Source organism: Gigantopelta aegis, unplaced genomic scaffold, assembly GCF_016097555.1.
Source record: "Gigantopelta aegis isolate Gae_Host unplaced genomic scaffold, Gae_host_genome ctg4160_pilon_pilon:::debris, whole genome shotgun sequence".
Taxonomy (NCBI): Eukaryota; Metazoa; Mollusca; class Gastropoda; order Neomphalida; family Peltospiridae; genus Gigantopelta; species Gigantopelta aegis.
The window spans coordinates 34,926-56,882 of NW_024533711.1; the positions used below are offsets into that span (position 1 = coordinate 34,926).

Here is a 21,957-nt window from a genome sequence, read left to right on the forward strand (position 1 = left end):
TTGTCTGCAAGCAATAGCAAAGAGAAGTAGCAACTACTTCAGTCCTTCTACATTACAATCTAGCTGTTTGCTGTATGTGTGGGTGGAAAATTAAATTCCGCTATTCTCAAAATTAGTTTTTGGCAGTAGCCACTGCATTTCTGTTATATCTTGTTTCTTTAGCAACACTACATTTATCCAAGGTATCAAACAATTCAACATTATCTATACTAAGTATAGATAATGTTGGATAAAGTAGGAAAATGTGAAAATGACGAAATGACTCAAATGGTCCTTTTTGCTTATCTGGTCACAAATAGTATAGTTTAATCCAACTATTATCATGTAAGTACTATTTACTGCAGTAATACTAATAACATTGAAACGTTTTACCATCAAGCCAAAAAAGTGACTTGGCTTAAGTCTTCTGATGTAAGTTTATATTAAGATTGTGGTATACCCTTAAAACAATGTTCTTTGTTTTATTAAATAAACTTTCTATTGAAACTGTTGCTGAGATGTGGCAACAACATATTTAATGTGCACTGTACTACACTACAGCCTAGTAACTGTCGAAAGATTACTAATTTTAACCCCTTGTATTGCATAAATTTGCTTAAAGTTTTTAAAATTTAAGCATCAAAAATATGCCCAATGGAAACAATTTTTTAACTTCTTGGAATAATGTATACAAGTGTCCATAACTCAACAATACTGAGTGCTCAATTCTGTTGAGGTAGAGCTTGTATTAAAGTGAAGTTCCAGTTCACAATGTTTTAAACTAACTCTCTACTCTACTTGGAATGCAGCAAACTTATGTTTATGCTATATCATATTCCAGACTTGTTTTCCCTGTCAATTGGGCATTGAACCTTAGTTATCTTTAACTTTTCAATTACATCATTTCCTAAAAATTAACAAACTATCTTCAATAGAGCAAAAGTAATGATAACTATGTCCAATTAACTGTAACTAGCTAAAGCTATAGAGGAGAGTAAATCATAAACTATTAGCAGCAAAACTTTAAATAAAAGTAACTAGTACTAAAATTTAGTGTTGAAAATGGATAGACAAAGTCAATATTGGAATAATTGTTTCTTGAAGAAACAGATATTCCCAGAAACAATCTCTGAAGGTATCTTAGAACAGTTACAGAAGGATTACACAGCTTACATTTAACACTCTCTTCACCAACTAATTCAAAAAACTCCCAAACTGCACTTTGAAAACGTTTAGCCATTGCTTTGTCTGTGAGTATGTGTTACACGTTAAGGTGTGGCTTGGAACTGAATATTGGAATACCTCAGAATTATTGAAATAATTAGTGTAACAATCAATTATTTGAATATTTGCACTATCATTTCAACACTACTAAAGTTTAATTGTAAATATCACACATGTATATACAACTGATTGTTAGTTAGTACAAATTAATCAAATACAATGAAACGCTCTCCGTCAATCAAAACCGTGACTAATTAGTCTTTAATGTCAGCCATAAAGTCACTAACTTGAAACTTGAGAATAATAGAAATAAAATTCACCTTCACACCTTGAATTAATTAACTTAATTTAATTAATGTTGAAAACGGTGGGGCGTTGCCAAGTAAGGCAGTCCTACTGTTGTATGTAATTACCTTTAATATTAGAGATAATAGTCTGTTTTGGTACTAAATTAAAAAGGAAGTGACATGCTGTATGACTTATATGTTTTAAGCTCACTTTTTATGGTAATGTTTTTGCTGCTGATCTGGGCCTTTTTTCGTGGAGAATCTAGAAGAACATTATTGCATGCTATATTATATATACTTCCCAAGATCAGCAGCGTGTTGATCAACTCCCTATGCTGTTTGTGCCTCTGCACAAAGTGAAAGGGGGCGTTAGTCTGCCTAATCCCGTCCTCCACCTCCTCCCATCATATCAAAATGGAAATATTATGCAACAGTGACAAATATTGTAATTGCGCTTACTGAAAATTTCATCGAAGTGTTTGTGAGCACAACAATATCTATGTTGAAGAAGAAATGAAACAATCATGACACAATGGTTACAAAGTTACAGTCTTTTCATCCCACTCCTCCTTCTACCATTATGGGTCCATGTGTGTTTGCTCACGTTGTAGGCATTAATCATTGCAGAAATGCATGCAATGGACTATGGTTGGAGTGTAGTGTAGTCATTTTCAAGCATCTATTTTCTTGTTTGGCTTATCGTCAGGTTACAAAGTAACAAACAATTCCATCCCCCAATGGAACTATCCATTGAAGTAGATCATCATATATCTGTAAGTGACATCAATAAAATTTTAATTAATTTTTATATACTTTTAAGAAGCTCTATTTCAAAACTCAACAACTTGACTGTAAATGTGTAAAGCAGTATAATGTTACATGTGTGCACATGCGTAATACCTAGGCCTCGATGTTGCTATGATGACCATAGGCAAAAAGCTACAACAAACACAGGACATACAAATAGTTTAGTTTATCAGGAGATTGATGGACAGGTGTGTCTGTCATATATCACTTCTCTTTCATCCCATTAATCTCATATGTCCCATTGTATTGTCCTACTAGTCCTGTAGTACAGTGAGATAAGATTGACGATGGGAGTATGTTGATTTGTGTGAATAGTAGTCCCATTGACTATCTCATTTGTCCCATGCTATTGGGATGGGTTAGACAGTAGGATCCTTATAAAGTCATCCCACAGGGAAACAGTCTCTACTAGTTAGGAATAACAATATGATATGGAAGTGGTAATAAGCCCTCAGGAGGCAGTCATAGATCTGGAATATCTGTATCCCTTCATTTGCGGATTTGTGTGAATTAGTCCCATTGACTATCTCATTTGTCCCATGGCTATTGGGATGGGTTAGACAGTAGGATCCTTATAAGGTCATCCCACAAGGAACAGTCTACTAGTTAGGGATAAACCTAGCTACATAAATCTATAATAGTAGGGATATCAAAGCTACTTAATCTGTAATTAGTTAAGTAACATCTTTTTGGGCAATCGTTCTTCTTTATTATACCTCTCTCTTGTTTGTTCTCTTTTATGACTTCTATTTCTGGCTAGGTTTTTCATAGGTTTACTTTTTCTTTGTTGTTGTTCTTCACTGAAGATTCAATCAGAATCAACCCATGCAGGTGTGAAAGACATAAAATGCAAGGGCAGGTGTGAGGAGGAGGATGACATAAGTTTAATCTATGATGACTAGCAATCATATGATATGGAAGTGGTAATAAGCCCTCAGGGATGCAGTCAGATCTGGATATATCTGTTAACCCTTCATTTGCGGAAGGCTCCATACGGAGCCCCACCCAAATTTCATAGCAAAATGCGGAAGGCTCTTTTAGGCACCAAAACATTCGCTTTTTGGATCAATTTTTCTTTTGAAATGGCTCGTTTTCTAAGCTTGAATGATCCCGAGACATTTGTTACTATTGCTACTCTGGCATCTCTGTGTCTTCATCTGTCGATGATGATAGTGATTCTTCCATTTCTTTGCTTTTTGGACGATTCCTTAGCCACTGTTCAATCGACATTTTGTACATGTGCTCGAGGTTCCACCCCACATAATAATTAGTTATCAATAAAAATTATTATTATATTATTAAAAGATGGACACATTGACATTTTATTTGTGCGTCTTTAAACATTTTTATAGTCATTTGACGCATAAAACGCATTCTAGCTCAAACACAGTATATTACACAATTCATATAGCTCACCGTCCTTTCTTCAGATTTCCTTTAACTGCCCTGGCGCTTTTCGCTTCATCATTCGAAGGAATAGCTTTCTTTTTTGATGCTTTAAAAGGAATACACATTTTTTTTTCTTACTTCTGTCTAACGCTACTATAACGATATATTTAAACACGAATAGATTCTTCATCAAAATCTCAACCTGATCCAAAGTTAACGGTTTCCAGTTGCCTATCATCACAGCTTACCTCACATTGGCTATGGCCCTCTTTCTTTTTCTTTTTTTTCACACTGTCAAAATGATGGCAGGATGATCCCAGTTCTTGTACCTACATGTCCCGGCAATGAAATCTGTTGGGCTAGTCCCAGTCCATCTTGCTACCCTACTATACCTGGTTGTACGTCGCATGAATTGCCGTCGTCTGAAGAAGAAGAAGGCGCAGATGACTCTCCTGTTTTTTTAACAGATAAAGAACTATGGCAAGCTTTCTACCAAGCTGGCACTGAGATGATTGTAAATAAAAATGGAAGGCGTTTATTCCCAATCATTAAAGTCACATTACAGGTCTGATTCCTTCAGTTATGTACAATGTCAAAGCTAAATTTGTATGTGCTGACAAATACCGCTAACAAGTTTGTTTGTGGAAAATGGAAGGTCACAGGAGAATCAAGTTCTTACTTCTTCACTGCTACTGACTTGGTTTCCTCATCTTCTTCCTCTTGTACAGGCTTAATGTTACTTATGTTAAGCATTTCAGTACATATATTTTTATTTCTTCAATGTCAGCCTATGTTATAATGTCAGTCTATGTTATATAAAGTTTTAATGTAATAAGATGGATAATTATAAAAATTTGCTGTCTTACCTCCTCTCTACTGGTTTCAGGTATGTGTCTGTTGTATAGACGAACAGTGTTAAATGTAACTGCATTTTATACCAGAATTATGTTTTAACTCACTTTTTCTTCCATTACAATCAAAAATTTGAAAGGTGTGAAGTTTGGAGGAATTTCCTGTTATGAATACTATTATCATCTCCCTTATTGTTAATCTCACATGATCACTGACAGGAGGTCTTGGTACAACTACAAAAAGGTAAAGGTAACTTTCAACTGTACTAGATGTTGTTAAATGTTAAGTTAATTAATGAAATCATATTAATTTTCTTCCAGCGGAGTTATGAAAGTAAGCGAGTCCCATTTGCTCAACATGTACTGGTCCCTCCTGTTAACTATTGACTATTGTGTAAATTTACTGTTTCAAATTAAATTATGACTATGGACTCTCTGTCCACATCATATCTGGGATAGTGTTTTTGCGCTTCCTGTTTTTGCTGCAATTTTGGCACTATCAAGTTGGCCAGCCAGTGTTTTTCCAATTCCTGCATCACTTGTTTAAGTGTAATACTGTCCTTTCTTGGCCCATTTTGCAGGGCCAGGCTTCTTGACTTCTTCCAGTAGCTTCCTACGCATGGTCACATCCAAGATTTTGTGGAGTCTATTAGGGGGTTTGATAGTTTTTTTAAAGCTTTACCACTTGAACACCCAGGTACAGGACAAAAGTAAGCCCTCCTGTACTTCTAACGTGGTTGATTTAGGTTTGGAATAAACTACCTCACATGTTTCCACATCCTCCTCTTCTGGGTCTTCTTTGACACCTGAAGACACATTCCAAATGAAAAGGTTGTTGACTCATAGTATGTTGATAAGGTTGTGAACACAATGAATATTAAGGATTTGCAAAAAAGCCAATTCTGTGTTTCCCCCTAAAAAAGACTGGTGTAAATGGCTTATTGTTTGGGTTGTTGAATAGTTTATCTATATGCCAATTGATTGTATCTTCTTGTTCCATCAAAATGCATTGTTTTGCTGTTAAATTTTGCTTTACACAGAAGCACAGATTTCCTCTTCCTGTTTGTACTCCAACTCCCACAACTTGTATTGTTGAGTTGAGTACACACCTGTTGTCTTGTACTCACAAATGAAGGAACCTTCGGGGATATCTGAAGAGCAAAACTCCCCTTCTTTTACCTAAGACACCATTGTCATGAAAAGTGGGAATTTTATCTATGCCTACCTTTGCCTTGCATATTCTAATTTCCAGTGGTGCCTTTAGAGCATCTATTTCTATCTCCTTCAGTGTAACTACATCTCTATTATTATGACTAATATAGTGACAGCTTATGAGTAAGAGTTATTTACCTGACATGTGAAAAACACCTTAAGAGATGGCTTTGAATCTTTTTTTGTCACTAGAAACTTGAGTAAGAAAAATCAAAGTTTATAGAAATTGACAAGAAGTTGCTTACATTCATCTTCACGCAATGATTATTGTTCACTTCCTGCAAAATGGAACATAATGGCATAAACTCTAAGCACATCCATAACCTCATTATATCCCATCATTTACATTAACATTAAGTGCAAATGTAACAAACATGATCCTTCTTTACTGTCCACTTCTACTCTTTCCTCAATTTCCCTAAACATGTTTTCATGATCACTTTCACTCCTCTCTAAATCATCACTTTTTCCTTCATCATCTTCTGGTCTAATGTTGATATAAAGATCTTACTTCATTTTTTTAAACGTATTTCCCAACATTCCTAAATTAAAAAAAATATATGGCTAAACCTAAAACCTGATATATAGAACCTCTGTGCTCTTGTCTATTTATGCAGGATGATGATGTAGTCCTGGGATCTCCAAGCAATCATTCAACTTGAAGGTACAGAAGGATTTGAAACTACACACATAAAAGTTGAATGAGTTTTCTGTTTGTGATGTAAATTCAAAGAATCTGATTCTAAGTCAATGTCACTGTCATCACTTTGAGTACATACACTCTCCTCCAAATATGTGTGATCCATGCTTTTACATTGTTCCTTGTCTCTTGATTTACTGAAAACATTTAATGAAAAGTAAAATAATTACATGTAATTGAAAAGTTAAAGGTAACTAAGGTTCGATGCCCAAGGGAAAACTAGTGTAACAGTGTTCTGTTACAATATAGATTCTCTGAGAGTGTTTTTTGCAGGAGGATAATATCATTATATCAATAACAAAATACAGAACTTAAATAGAGAATACAGAACAAAGAACAATACAACAAAAGTAAGGCCACTAGACAACAAAGAAGTTTAAAACTCAATATGATCAGGTCTACTTAACACTCTTACACCAATTATCAGGTCAGTCTATATTAGACAATAAACAAAGGTTAAGATACATGCATTAATACAAACTACTATATACTATTTACTAGAGGTCTGTTACATGACTCCCTCCTTTGTGAGAATATGTCCTGTATTCTTACTAATGAGAAATGTATGTAGATAATCTATCAGGAGCTGCCGTTCTCGTAGAGGGTATTCCCTTTGATGAGGTGGTGGTCCTCGGCTATAAGTGCATTAGGTTGGTCGATAATTTCGATATTTGCACCAACTTGACGATTGTCTTTCATTGGAGGGGATGGGTGGTGTCCGTCGGCGGCTGGGGAGGAATCTTGTATCTGAGTTACCGTGCTTGAGCCTGTCAAAATGAACAACCTGCTTTTTGGAGTTATGTGTATTTTCTATTCAATAGTTTCGGTCTGGTATCTTTTCTAGTACTCAATAAGGTCCATTCCATGGCTTATGAAACTTTTTATTAGTCCCTCGAGGCACTTTAGCATTATGTAACCAGACTAAATCTCCTGTGAGTGGGGTTGACCATGTATACGTTTGTCATAAACTTCTTTCTGCCTGTTCTGCTTCATTCTAACTCTTTCTCTAACCATCTGGTATGCTTCGTTTAAAGAAGTGCATAGTTGAGCAGCATATTCTGTGGTACTTGTTGACTGGGCTGGCTGACTGAAGGTGAGATTGATCGGAAGTCTGGCTTCACGACCAAACATCAGAAAGTAGGGGGTAAAACTTGTGGTAAGTTGGACGCTAGTGTTATATGCCATACACACCTTTTGTACGTGGTCTTCCCATTTAAAAGGGTGTTCTGTGGCACAGGTTGAGAGCATACTAATTAGCGTTCTTGAAGTTGCTCTGGAAGACCAAAACGGCAGAAGAATTTGTCCACCAGTGCTCGAGCTACTGTAATAGCTTCTTGGTTTGGAATAGGGAATGCCTCCATCCAACGAGTGAAATAATCTCCTATGACCAACAGATAGGAGTTCCCAGCATCACTCTCTGGCAATGGTCTTAGTATATCCACCGCTACTAATTGCATTGGGTAGCCTGTTTTAACCGGCTTTAGTGCTGCTTTCCGTTTTGGAGGAGGAGTTTTGCTAGCAGCACACACCTAGCAGGTTTGACACCATTGTCCTAACATCGTTCCAGTGGCCAGGCCAGTAAAATCTTTGCTTCAATCGACTTAGTGTCTTTTCTTCACCTAGGTGACCTGCAACAGCTCTACTGTGTAGTTGCTCTAGAATTTCAGGATGTAATTGTCTAGGAGCATCAATTTATTTGCTTTCGATGAAATAAATTATAATTAAATATTATAATACCTAAGTCTTCATCAAAAATGTCACTAAAATCACTCTCTTCTTCGTCATCGCTAAACAGCGTTACAATAACATCCTCTGTGGTTAATTTATCAGTCATTGTGTAATGTTTTCACACCTGCTAACTAAGGTGTTTTACGGTATAAGGGAGTGATTTATTAAAGTAAAATTGGAAAAAAGGTCATGTTTGTGAAATACTGAAGTTTCTGGGTAAAATCGATCAACGTACAAGATGTTATATACACGAAACTCTTAAATGTGTCAGCGCTGGTGAACAATCAGCCAATGATGCATAACATAATTGTTAAGTTCTATTTCAAGGCTATTCATAATATTTATTGTTTTTAACATACTATTTGTTTCCTTTCAACTCATTAATTGCTGATCGGACTCTTTCCTTAGCTAAATTTTGTCTATAATGACATACTGTCCATTCTCCAGATGATATGTTTGGTATAGCTTCTCTACTTCCTCGGAGTTCACTATATCCTCCTGGATCTTTTTATTTTTTAGTGATTTCTCTTTTGATGTACCTGAGCATTTACCCAATCCCCCACTGCCATAAAACTATGTAGTGAGGGTAATATATGCGTAATATTGTGTCTATTACTTATAATGTATCTATCTCTACGTGTTATATTATATATAATATGAATAGCTTTATGGATTTAAAAACTTACCTTAGTGCTCATTACTTTTATTCGTATCATCTCATTTAGTAGATTTCCAATTTTTGACTGCTAAGTCAGCAGTGGGGGAGAGGTGTCTCATCTTACACGCCTCATGCTTTGTTAAGGCATTCTTTCTTCCTACTATAAACATGTATAATGTGTACTGATAATATATACTATAGAATGCAATAGATGTTTTATTGTTATAATATCATACTATAATATAATACCCATAATGATATTTTATACGCATTGCATATAAATCTGAGAATACTTATCAGGCATACAGTTTTTAAGTTACATAATTTCATTTGGTTAAGGACTCTAATCATTCCAAAGTAAAAGTATAGCAATAATTCCATGGAAAGCAATGCATGTTAAAAGTAATTTGTGAAAGTCTAAGTAACTGTTAAACCCAACAAGTAACTAAGAAAATAAGTTTTCTGCGTGCATTAACCCAACAGGTGGCAATATTTGTAGTCTAAATTCTATTATACTATATTTGTAGTCACCTGACTTGTGTGAGTCAAGTTAGGCTGACTCCTTGTATTTAGAATATTCGTTATATTACAACAACGAAGCGCATGGTGACTGCTTGAAAGATAAACACAAGAATTTTGCTAGAAGATAATGTACATATGTCGAGGCAAATATGTAGTTTATATATACACTGTATCAGAAATTGCCAATTTCGCAGTACGTTGTTCACAGAGCATGATGACGCGCATAATTGTTGCTAAATCATATATAAATGTTACATAACCTACACATATTCACCTGGGTTAGCTGTGACACCAGCAGCCACTATATTATCACTGTTTGCTTTAGATACGTATACTTTGCTGGTTATAGATTCCCACTCTCTAAGAGGTTTGACGATTTTTCCATCGGTAACCAGTAGGGCTATAAATAAATATATTTATACAAAATAATTTTCTAAAATGCACTCCCTAATCATTCTTCTTTTTCATGTAATATGGCCAACAATATTATCTGATCACCTGAAAAATTGCTGTATTGCAAAGGAGTCACCCATTTCTGTTGTGTGAATTGTCCAGTTCTCTTTCGTTCTACTCTTGTTTGGTCTATTAACATGAATGCAATCACCAATTGATCTAATAAGAAATAAGTTAATATCAATTAAATAGATACGTCACTTTGGATCAGTTAGCAGTTATACAGATATCATATGTTGGCACTGTTTTCACTTATAATACTTTAAATCAAAACTTACAGCATAAGAACTTGAATCATAAAAAGGGAAATGATAATGTTGGTAGTTTAGTTTCTTAAGGATGAATTTGTTACAATCCAGTATGGAGCCAGGTTTGGTTCATAGGCACAAGTACACACTAAAGAAATGTGGAAATGGTGGACAGTCTTATTGGAGATGCATCAATGGAAGGTGTTATTGCAGAGCACTCTACATGATCAGGATATAGTCATTTCTAATACCTTAATCTGTTCACCAGTATACGTTTTTAACGTAGCGTGAGAGAACTTTAACAACGGAGCCAGCTAGTTTGTGGGCCATAGCCTCTCGTATGTCTTTTTGCTGATAATAGATAGAGTGGCTCCTGTGTCAACTTCCATCTGTAAGTCAGCATTATTTATCTTCACTTTCACTGTAAGTGGGTGGTTTTTGCCTGTAGTGAGAGCATTCAAGGGATACTCCACTTCATCTGGTTCAGCAACAGTGTTTGTACCATGTGGAGTCGCCGTATGTTTACCTTGTTGATTCCCTGTCTTCTTACGGCAAACTTTGGATATGTCTCCTTCTTGTGACAAAGGTGACATTCTAAGTCCTTAAATTGGCACTCCTTGGGCTCGTGCTTTCCGCCACAATGAAAACATCGTAAAATCTGTGGAAGTGTGTCTTGTCTCTTGGATCTCTGCGATTGCCAAGGCTTGCGGACTTGGTATATCTTTGTAGCACCTTGAAGTTCTTTCACCTGGCTGTCTGCTGATTCTAGTGCTAGAACGATTTTCATAGCACTCTTGTATGTGAGATCCTTCTCACCGATTAAACAACGCTGCCAGCATTCGTTGCCTATTCCGCAAACAATACGATTGCGGAGCATCGGTTCGAGCGTATCTCCAAAATTACAGAACTCAGCCAGCTTTTTCAGCTCAGCTACGTAGAAAACATTAAGTATGAGAAACAATAATGCTCATTAATTTCCTTCATATGTCAATCTCACTTCAATGTTCACTCTTTCTCTCTCCTCATTGCATGTAGGTGTGCACTGGGTGTCGATTTGTCTATGCATAGGTTTTCTATTAATTTTTTACTACTTAGACAAATTGCCAACTATCAAACAAGAACGTAATTCTAAAATATCCTTTTAAAGCATTTCATGTAGGATTGGAAGCATAATAGAATTGGGCTGTGTGAAGGATTAGATAGATACTTATTGAGGGCAGACTTCCTCGTGAGATCAGAGAGTACCGATGAGACAGTAGCATATCCTGGATAAATTTTCGATAGTATCCCGTAAGGTCTAGGAAGGCTCTTACATCTGTCAGTTCGAATGGTGAGAACCCAGTTGATGCTTGTGGGACTTCTCGATAGGCAAATAAAATGTAGAGGATCAATTTGTCCAAATCTCTCCCTTCCTTTGTAGCCAGTTTACGTAGCTTTGTCTTCAGTGTTTGGTTAAAACACTCCACTAGGCCATCAGTTTGTGGATGGTATGGAGTGGTGCTGTATTGGGTGGATGTGAGTAGTTGGTACAATTCAGCCAGCAATTGTGAGGTAAAATAACTACCTCGATCCGTTAGGATCTCCTGAGGCACCCCAACTCTGGCAAATACTTGGGACTAATTTTTCCGCTATGTGTTCCGTATCAATACGCTTCAGTGTGTATAGCCTCCGTGTAGCAATTAGTGTATCGCAGATGACTGATATAAATCGATAACGCCTCCTGTTCTTGGGTTGTGGTCCAATAATATCCATTGCAATTCTCTTAAAGGTTCTCCCACAAATGGAAGAGGTATCAGTGGTGCACATTGTACTCCTTGTTATTTGACTTGTGACATTGCAGACAACACTTACAATATTCTTCCAAATCCTTGTAGAGAGTAGGCCAATAGAATCTTTGTAGGATTCTATGTCTCATTTTCTCCTTACCCATATGACCAGCAAGAGAAATCACATGGGCTAACTCCATTACTTTCCTCCTACATGCCTTTGGATAAACCAACTGCTCGACATCCATCTTTCCATCATCTCTACCTGGTGGTGTCCACCTTCTATAAAGGAGTCTGTCACGATGATAGAATTTAGACGTCGTGAGACTGGGTGATCTATCGGCATATTTATGAATATTGAGTAACAATTCGTCTTGCTCTTGCAACTCCTTTAATGTTGCTGCAGACAATTCCAGTACATGTTTATCTGATTTCTCTTCATCTTGTTTCCAATATCGTTGATGGAGCTTTCTTTTATCTCCTCTCGTCAGCTTAACTTTCTCCTTTCCTGGAACGAAAAAATATCATTATCAGACTGTTACCTAGGTTCATCATTTCTTCTTGTCGATTTCGTTTGAGCCCCTCTAACAATCCGCACTAACGATTCCATTGCTCCTTCATCATGTCCATCTGTGTTTGGACTTCCTTTTCTCTCTGAGCATGCTAGGCAACAATTTCTTCCTCACGTTACGCCGATCGTCATTAAAAGTCTGTAAAAAAATCTTCTCAAAGCTTTCAGATGACTTTTCTTTATGTTGCTTGTCGCTATATCCCGAGCGAGTTTTGAATTAGCAGAGGCAGGATTTGAAAGGACCTTATCAGCATTGTTGAGATAACTTGAAAAAGCTTAGAGCTGATTATAAAAAGATCAAGGATGAGAGAGGCAAAACAGGGGAAGGAAGGTATCCTGAGTGGGATTATTTTGATCCAATAGATGCTGTCTTAGGCCACAAGCCAACAACAAAGCCTACAGTCACAATAGACACCCTTCAAGAAGATTCACCTGGAATTGATGAAGTCGCTGCTGGCATCGTTTACACCAGAATCTGAAACTGGCACTAGTAGTGGAATGTCTCATAGCACTGAAGCCCCGTGAAGAAAGTGGACATGATGAAGGGTCTACTCCTGTAGTACAATCAAAAAGGAAACAGAAACGGTCAAGGACAGAAACAATTGCTACTGATATTGCTGATAAACTATTGGCCGTGCAAAACAAAAGCGATCGACTCATGATTGAATGGGAAGAAATGTGATTAAAATTGAGGAAAAGCAATTACAACAACAACCTCAGGCCAGACGTGAAGAAAGAGAAGTTCAGTTACAGCTTATGCAGATGATTATGGGTCAACATAATAATGAGTGGACCACCTTATTCATTTAGGAGACACTTTACACCACCTACATGGGAAGATGGTAACAGTCATAGCCAATAGCATGATAATTGGCTCCATCTCTGTGAATCACTGTGGATTGTTGATCATAGTTGGATTCTTCTGGCGTTCCATCACTAATCCAAGCATCATTGAAGTGCTTGCCATGTACTTAGCAAACATTATGCAACACACAAGCAGCAGAGATAATAGTAGGAATGTGATCTATATGCATATCGTTCCTTTAAGCCTGCCATAACTATTTTCAACAACTATTCTTGCTGATGTGATCATAAAATTGTAATGCTGTTGCTCTTGTTTTAATGTACTCGTATGAGGAAAAGGCTTCATGAGCCATGATTGAAGAGGATATGCTGAGTCACCGATCATAAAGAGTGGTACATCAACAACATCAATCTTTTCAATTTTGTTAGGTAATAATTTCCATTTGTCATTTTGTCATACAGTGAAGAGTGAGCGAATGTCCGGGCATCATGGACACTCCCTGGCCATCCAATATATATATTTTATAAACCCATAATTTGCATCAACTAACTTGAAGAACTATAGAATACCAACCTTTTCGGTTGTAAAAGTCAGTGTAATTACCAACAGGTGCACATATTGGAATGTGACAACCATCGATTGCACCAAAACATTGAGAAACACCAAATTTTCTTTTAAATATAGCACAACATGATTGAGCTCATGACCTTGAGGAAATTTGATGTACGTTTTTATTTTTTAATAGCTGTTTGACAATTTCATTGCAAGTCTCGTGAACAATTTCACACACAGTGGAGCAGCCAACACTAAATAGATGGCCCGTAGTACGATATTCAGTGGGTGTAGCTAAGCACCATAATGTAATTCCCAGTTGTTTTTCCACAGATATTGATAACTGTATCCTGCTGCTGTAAGGTGGTTGACAAAGCTGCACATAAATATTTGAATGTTTGTTTGCTCATCCCGATATTTTCGACCCAGTCTTGATGTGTAGGACAATATCATTCCACCACATACCAGACCTATACATGTAAAATTAATATTTCATACTGAATTCACAAATGCATACACAAGCTCTTACTCACAAAAGCTCTATATTACCTGTTGGTACACCATAACCTCCTATCAACATGTCTCATGGAAAGTAATGAAAAAAACAGTGAGCATTATTTTACGCAGAGATTGCTGCTTTCTAATATACTTGAATATACAGTGGTTTCTTTTCCTCTTCCTATATTTTAACTCAGCTAGCTTCTTCTGTGACATGAGCAAAACATCAGCCTCAATAGTAGACAAATATGCATTTTTTTTTAGTAGGCGTGGTGGTTAAAACGTGCTTTTAGATGGGCGTGAGAGTTAATATTGGCACTAAGCACGCTACTAAACAGTCTCATGTGAATTTGTACAAAAACTGTACCATACTGTTCCGTACTGTGCTACCGTGCTCGTGTGAACGTGGTATAAGTTTAAAAGGAGGTACTATCAGTAGTTTTAGTTCCAGTACCAAAGCACTGGCACAACACTAGCTAATGTATGTCCTTAACACCTGAACAAATAAACAACAATTCATTATTTGTGAACAAATAATGAATATAATTAAAATGTGCTTCAGCGCTAATTGTGTATAATAGGGAAGGAAATTCCTCACCTTACATGCCATGCATAAAACATTTTTTTTTAATGAAGGGCTCTTCTCAGTGTTTCCAGTACTAACACCATCAGCATCATCACTGATCAGCACTACTGCTTGACATATCACTATTGCCACCAATGCTGGCACTACTGCTGGGGGTTCCACAGCTAGCTATGTCATGTCTTGGCCACTTGCATCCCCCTAATTGAACTACCATCGTTGGTTGGTGGTCTTTTCGATCCTTGTCTACTTGATGAGAGTTTAGCAGAATGTCCACTACTACCTGATCCAGTGTGACAGGAGGAAACACACGCTAGATAGGGTAGCACTCAATGAGTGCGCCACCATATTTAAGGACTCACCAAGAATCCATTGAGTTGCTTCTAATATCTCCTTCAGTCTGGGAAGTATCCTAATAGCAACATTGCTTGAGCAACCTGTTAAAAGAAATGCATTAACACCACCTTTCAGTTAAGACCAACAGACATGGTTTATTTAATAGACAGCATAACATAGTATATTGCCTATCATGACACAATTGCTTACAGAACTTACACTTCTCTTTATCCCCCTCCTCCTCCTCCAATATTCGAACATTCCCCCACCATACATCACTGCAGAATTAAACGAACACAATAATATAATAATGTACATGTTTGTGTATCCATTTGTGTTTGCTCACGTTGTAGGCATTACTTGTTGCAGAAAGCATGCAATGGACTATGGCTGACTTACGGGGGGAGGAACAGGAGAAGGAGGAAGAATAGGAGGATCAACGGATGAGGAATGGGAGCATCATAACTTTCTAATACAACATCCATCAAAATGTTCTAAATTGCCAGAAAGATGACAATAATTGTGTGCCATTTTAATCAAATCTCACTCACATCATCAAGAAGATTCTCGTTTTCGTTGATGTTGCTCATCTGCAGTAAAAAACAGTCAAACAGTAACACAGTGACGCAAACACTTGTAGAAACTTACAATTTCAGCTACTCAATCAATAATAGGCCAAGCTCTTTTATGCACTATACCATGTCCAAGTTGAGAGGGCCCACACAGACATGTGAATAACTTCGTCGTTTTACGTGCTATCGACATGAAACTTGCACAATCGATTTATCTTGCAAATGCGCATGGCTCTCTAGCGCTACGGGAAAGTACCAAACTAGAAAACTCCATACAGTTTCAATGGCATACCTTTCACATACTTCGAATTGCACACCTTCGAGTGTTTAATAAAAAACAATTTTTGCCTTGAGAAGTCAGCCATCTGTCACGTGGCAATTCAAAATTACAATTCTAATTATATGAACAAATGGTATATTATAACAATTATTATTAAAATAATAACCAGGTATCGTCTTTTGTGATTTGAGGCAGCTATAAAGCCACCATGGTTTTGAAAAAAAAACTTTCAACAAAGAAGGAAGATTGAGATATGTGCTAAGTTTCTCCTTCTGTAACCTCTTGATGCTGGTACGTGAAAGTTTGTAGCATCAGAGGTTCGTTTCAGAAATCCTTCAGTCCGTTTACACCTGCTAAGTTCCTCAAAATATTCATAGACATTCACAACAACTCTCTTTGTTTGCGCTCTCAATCTCTTACAGTGGCATGTTCACAAACACGAGAGAAAACGTGGTGTGTTCACATGACATTCACGTGAACAAATAATGAATATAATTAAAATGTGCTTCAGCGTTAATTGTGTATAATAGGGAAGGAGATTCCTCACCTTACATGCCATGCATAAAACACCTTTTTTAATAAAGGGCTCTTCTCAACTTGGACATGGTATAGCTGTTTTGCTCTATTCGTGGGTGGAAAATGAAATTTTACTATTCTCAAAATTAGTTTTTGGCAGTAACCACTGTATTTCCGTTTATATCTTGTTTCTTTATCAACACTTCCATTTATCCAAGGTATCAAACAATTCAACATTATCTATACTTTAAAATGGTATGAAAATATGAAAATGACAGAAATGACTCAAGTGGTCCCTTTTTGCTTATCTAGTCACAAATAGTATAGTGTAATCCAACTGTTATCATGTAAGCACCATTTACTGCAGTAATACTAATTAACATTGAAACATTTTCCCATCAAGCCAAAAAAGTGACTTGGCTTGAGTCTTCTGATGTAAGTTTATATTAAGATTGTGGTATACCCTTAAAAACAATGTTCTTTTTTTTATTAAATAAACTTTCTACTGAACTGTTGCTGAGATGTGGCAACAACATATTTACAGCCTAGTAACAGTCGAAAGATTATTAATTTTTAACCTCTTGTATTGCATAAATTTGCTAAAGGTTTTTTAGAATTTAAGCTTCAAAAATATGCCCAATAGAAACAATTTTAACCTCTTGGAATAATGTATACAAGTGTCCATAAACTCCACAAATACTGAGTGCTCAATTCTGTGGATGTAGACCTTGTATTAAAATGAAGCTCCAATTCACAATGTTTTAAACTAACTCTCTACTCTACTTGGAATGCAGCAAAGAGCAAAAAGTAATGATAACTATGTTCAATTAACTGTAACTAGCTAAAGCTATAGTGGAGAGTAAATCATAAACTATTAGCAGCAAAACTTTAAATAAAAGTAACTAGTACTAAAATTTAATGTTTGAAATGGATAGACAAAGTTAAATTGGAATAATTGTTTCTTGAAGAAACAGATATTCCCAGAAACAATCTCTGAAGGTATCTTAGAACAGTTATAGGAGGATCACACAGCTTGCATTTAACACTCTCTTCACCAACTAATTCAAAAACTCCCAAACTACACTTTGAAAACGTTTAGTCATTGCCTTGTCTGTTGAGCACGTGTTATCACGTTGAGGCGTGGCTTTGAAACCAAATATTTGAATACCTCAGAATTATTGAAATAATTAGTGTAACAATCAATTATTTGAATATTTGCACTATTCATTTCAACACTACTAAAGTTTTAATTGTAAATATCACACATGTATATACAACTAATTGTTAGTTAGTACACTTATCTATAATACAATGAAACACTCTCGTCAATCAAAGACTTGACAATTTCTTTAATGTCAGCCATAATTCACTAAAACTTGAGTTGAAATAACAGAAACACCTTCACACCTTGAAGTAATTAATTAATTTAATTAATGTTGAAACTTGGGTGGGGCTTGCCAATGTGCAGCAACACAACTTTGAACATGTCATTGATTCTGCTTCTCTTGTTCTCTTTGGAACTATTTTCATAACTTTTTTATTGTAATGTTGAAGAAGAAATGAAACAATCATGACACAATTGCTTACAGAACTTACACTTCTCTTTATCTCCCTCCTCCTCCTCCCAATATTCGAACATTCCCCACCATACATCGCTGCAGAATTAAACGAACACAATAATATAATAATGTACATGTTTGTGCATCCATTTGTGTTTGCTCACGTTGTAGGCATTACTTGTTGCAGAAATGCACGCAATGGACTATGGCTGACTTACAGGGGAAGGAACAGGAGGAGGAGGAAGAATAGGAGGATCAACGGATGGAGGGAATGGGAGGATCAGAACTTTCTGGTACAACATCCATCAAAAATGTTCTAAATTGCCAGAAAGATGACAATAATTGTGTGCCATTTTAATCAAATCTCACTCACATCATCAAGAAGATTTCTCGTTTTCGTTGATGTTGCTCATCTGAAGTAAAAAAAACAGTCAAACAGTAACACAGTGACGCAAACACTTGTAGAAACTTCCGTAACCTCTTGATGCTGGTACGTGAAAGTTTTGTAGCATCAGAGGTTCGTTTCAGAGATCCTTCAGTCTGTTTACGCCTGCCAAGTTCCTCAAAATATTCATAGACATTCACAACAACCTCCTTTGTTTGCGTTCTCAATCTCTTTACAGTTGGCATGTTCACAAACACGAGAGAAAACGTGGTGTGTTCACATGACATTCACGTGAACAAATAATGAATATAATTAAAATGTGCTTCAGTGCTAATTGTGTATAATAAGGAAGGAGATTTCTCACCTTACATTCCATGCATAAAACACCTTTTTTTTTTAATGAAGGGCTCTTCTCAACTTGGACATGGTATAGCTGTTTTGCTCTATTCGTGAGTGGAAAAATTAGTTTTTGGCAGTAACCACTGTATTTCCGTTTATATCTTGTTTCTTTATCAACACTTAAATTTATCCAATGTATCAAACAATTCAACATTATCTATACTTTAAAATGGTATGAAAATATGAAAATGACAGAAATGACTCAAGTGGTCCCTTTTTGCTTATCTAGTCACAAATAGTATAGTTTAATCCAACTATTATCATGTAAGCACCATTTACTGCAGTAATACTAATTAACATTGAAACATTTTCCCATCAAGCCAAAAAAAATTGACTTGGCTTGAGTCTTCTGATGTAAGTTTATATTAAGATTGTGGTATACCCTTAAAACAATGTTCTATCTGTTTATTAAATAAACTTTGTATTTTAATTCTCATTAACTGATCACGTCGATTAGTTGTAAGTCTGTTGCGAAGCTGGTTTTCTCCCCAAGACTTTAAATACCATTTTGTGCTAGTGGTTGACGATGTACTGTGTTGAGTGTCACTTACACTACTGATAACTATATGCATTTCTGACTCTGGCATCTCTGTGTCTGCATCTGCTCCACCCACAATAATAATTAGTTATCAATAAAAATTATTATTATTATTATTAAAAGATGGACGCATTGACATTTTATTTATGCGTCTTAAAACATTTTTATGCGTCATTTGACGCATAAAACGCATTCTAGCTCAAACACAGTATATTACACAATTCATATAGCTCACCTCCTTCTTCAGATTTCCTTTAAACTGCCCTGGCGCCTTTAGATTCATCATTCGAAGGAATAGCTTTCTTTTTTTGATGCTTTAAAGGAATACACAATTTTTTTTCTTACTTCTGTCTAATGCTACTATAACGATATATTTAAACACGAATGGATTCTTCATCAAAATCTCAACCTGATCCAAAGTTAACGGTTCCAGTTGCCTATCATCACAGCTTACCTCACATTGGCTATGGCCTCCTTTCTATTCTTTTTTTTCACACTGTGAAAGTGATGCCAGGATGATCCCAGTTCTTGTACCTACATGTCTCGGCAATGAAATCTGTTGGGCTAGTCCCAGTCCATCTTGCTACCCTACTATACCTGGTTGTATGCCGCATGAATTGCCATCGTCTGAAGAAGAAGAAGGCGCAGATGACTCTCCTGTTTTTTTAACAGATAAGAGAACTATGGCAAGCTTTATACCAAGCTGGCACTGAGATGATTGTAAATAAAAATGGAAGGCGTTTATTCCCAATCAATGATGTCACCATTACAGGTCTGATTCCTTCAGTTATGTACAAGTCAAAGCTAAATTTGTATGTGCTGACAAATACCGCTACAAGTTTGTTTGTGGAAAATTGAAGAGAATCAAAAATTATTCATGATGAGTCACGTATGGAATTTGTTCATCCCTCGTCACCAGCTAATGGTGAAATATGGATAAAAGAATCTGTCAGTTTTGAATCTATTAGATTAACTCATAAAGAAGACAGCAAGGGTGGTAATATTCTCCTTCATACAATGCACAAATACAATATAAACATAATAATACAACCTCTTGATTCTTCTATGGAAGAAATGGTTTACCCACTTGCTAACTCCACTTTCATTGCAGTTTCAAGTTATTATAGCAGTAAGATCACTGACCTGACAATGGAACATAACCCTTTTTCTAGAAGAGCAGTAATAATCATAAAAGGTTTATAGTGCCCAGCAATCCTGTCTGTCCTCCCATGTTATCAGCTTTCCCTGTTCCAGATTTAACTACTCCTTTTCCAGTTATCCAACCTATCATTACATGGTTTGTACCACCAGATCAAAGTCCATCACAACCTGAAATTAGCGAACCTGACACTCCTTTTCCAACTATCCAACCTATCATTACATGGTTTGTACTACCAGATCAAAAGTCCATCACAACCTGAAATTAGCGAACCTGACACTCCTTTTCCAACTATCCAACCTATCATTACAGGGTTTGTACTACCAGATCAAAGACCATCACAACCTGAAATTGAAGACTCCGACAGGACTGTCTACAATGATGTTTCCATCTGCTCAACATCTCCCCACTGGAATGGTTCTGAAAGCTCTTCAAATAGTTCATACTAATTAAGTAAATTAAGTTAATTAAGTTAGAATTGCTGTGGCAGATACTGTCAGTGTGCACAGGGAAAATTTTCACTTTACAATCGTTGTTTTTATGGAAGTAGATCAATCATAATGTCTGTTAGTGACATCAATAACATTTTAATTAATTTTTATATACCTGTGCATGAAATGAAAGGGCAGTTAGTCTCCCTATATCTCTCTCTCCATTTTTTCCAACTGTCAGAAGTCTTTGCAAATGGGAATACATATGCAACAGTGACAAATACCTGTAATTGTGTTTACTGAAAAAATTAACAGGAAGTGACATTGCTGTATGACTTATATATAATGTTTCACCTTACTATTTTATCATAATGCCTTTGGCTTCTGACCTTGGGCTTTCTCCTGTGGAAAATTTAGAAGAAGAGGCATAAAGAGAAAGGGCAATTGGTCTGCCTAAACCTTTCCCGCCACCTCTTCCCCCTCCCCTCAGATGTCTATGCAATTGGAAATACATATGCAACAGTGACAAATAGCTGTAATCGTGCTTACTGACAATTCCTCAAAGTGCCATGAGCATAATAATATCTGTGTTGAAGAAGAAATGAAACAATCATGACACAATTGCTTACAGAACTTACACTTCTCTTTATCCCCTCCTCCTCCTCCCAATATTCGAACATTCCCCCACCATACATCGCTGCAGAATTAAACGAACACAATAATATAATAATGTACATGTTTGTGCATCCATTTGTGTTTGCTCACGTTGTAGGCATTACTTGTTGCAGAAATGCACGCAATGGACTATGGCTGACTTACAGGGGAAGGAACAGGAGGAGGAGGAAGAAGAATAGGAGGATCAACGGATGGAGGAATGGGAGGATCAGAACTTTCTGGTACAACATCCATCAAAATGTTCTAAATTGCCAGAAAGATGACAATAATTGTG

General features: G+C 36.4%; 1 protein-coding gene across 1 annotated transcript; it reads left to right on the forward strand.

The window, feature by feature from the left end:
- Positions 1 to 3,996: 3,996 nt before the first annotated feature.
- On the forward strand, positions 3,997 to 21,862 carry LOC121392599 (T-box transcription factor TBX3-like). Its single transcript, XM_041523744.1, has 3 exons — positions 3,997 to 4,251; positions 20,304 to 20,597; positions 21,797 to 21,862. The coding sequence occupies exons 1-3, from the start codon at positions 3,997 to 3,999 to the stop codon at positions 21,860 to 21,862; spliced, it is 615 nt and encodes a 204-aa protein (XP_041379678.1).
- The last annotated feature ends 95 nt before the right edge of the window (positions 21,863 to 21,957 follow it).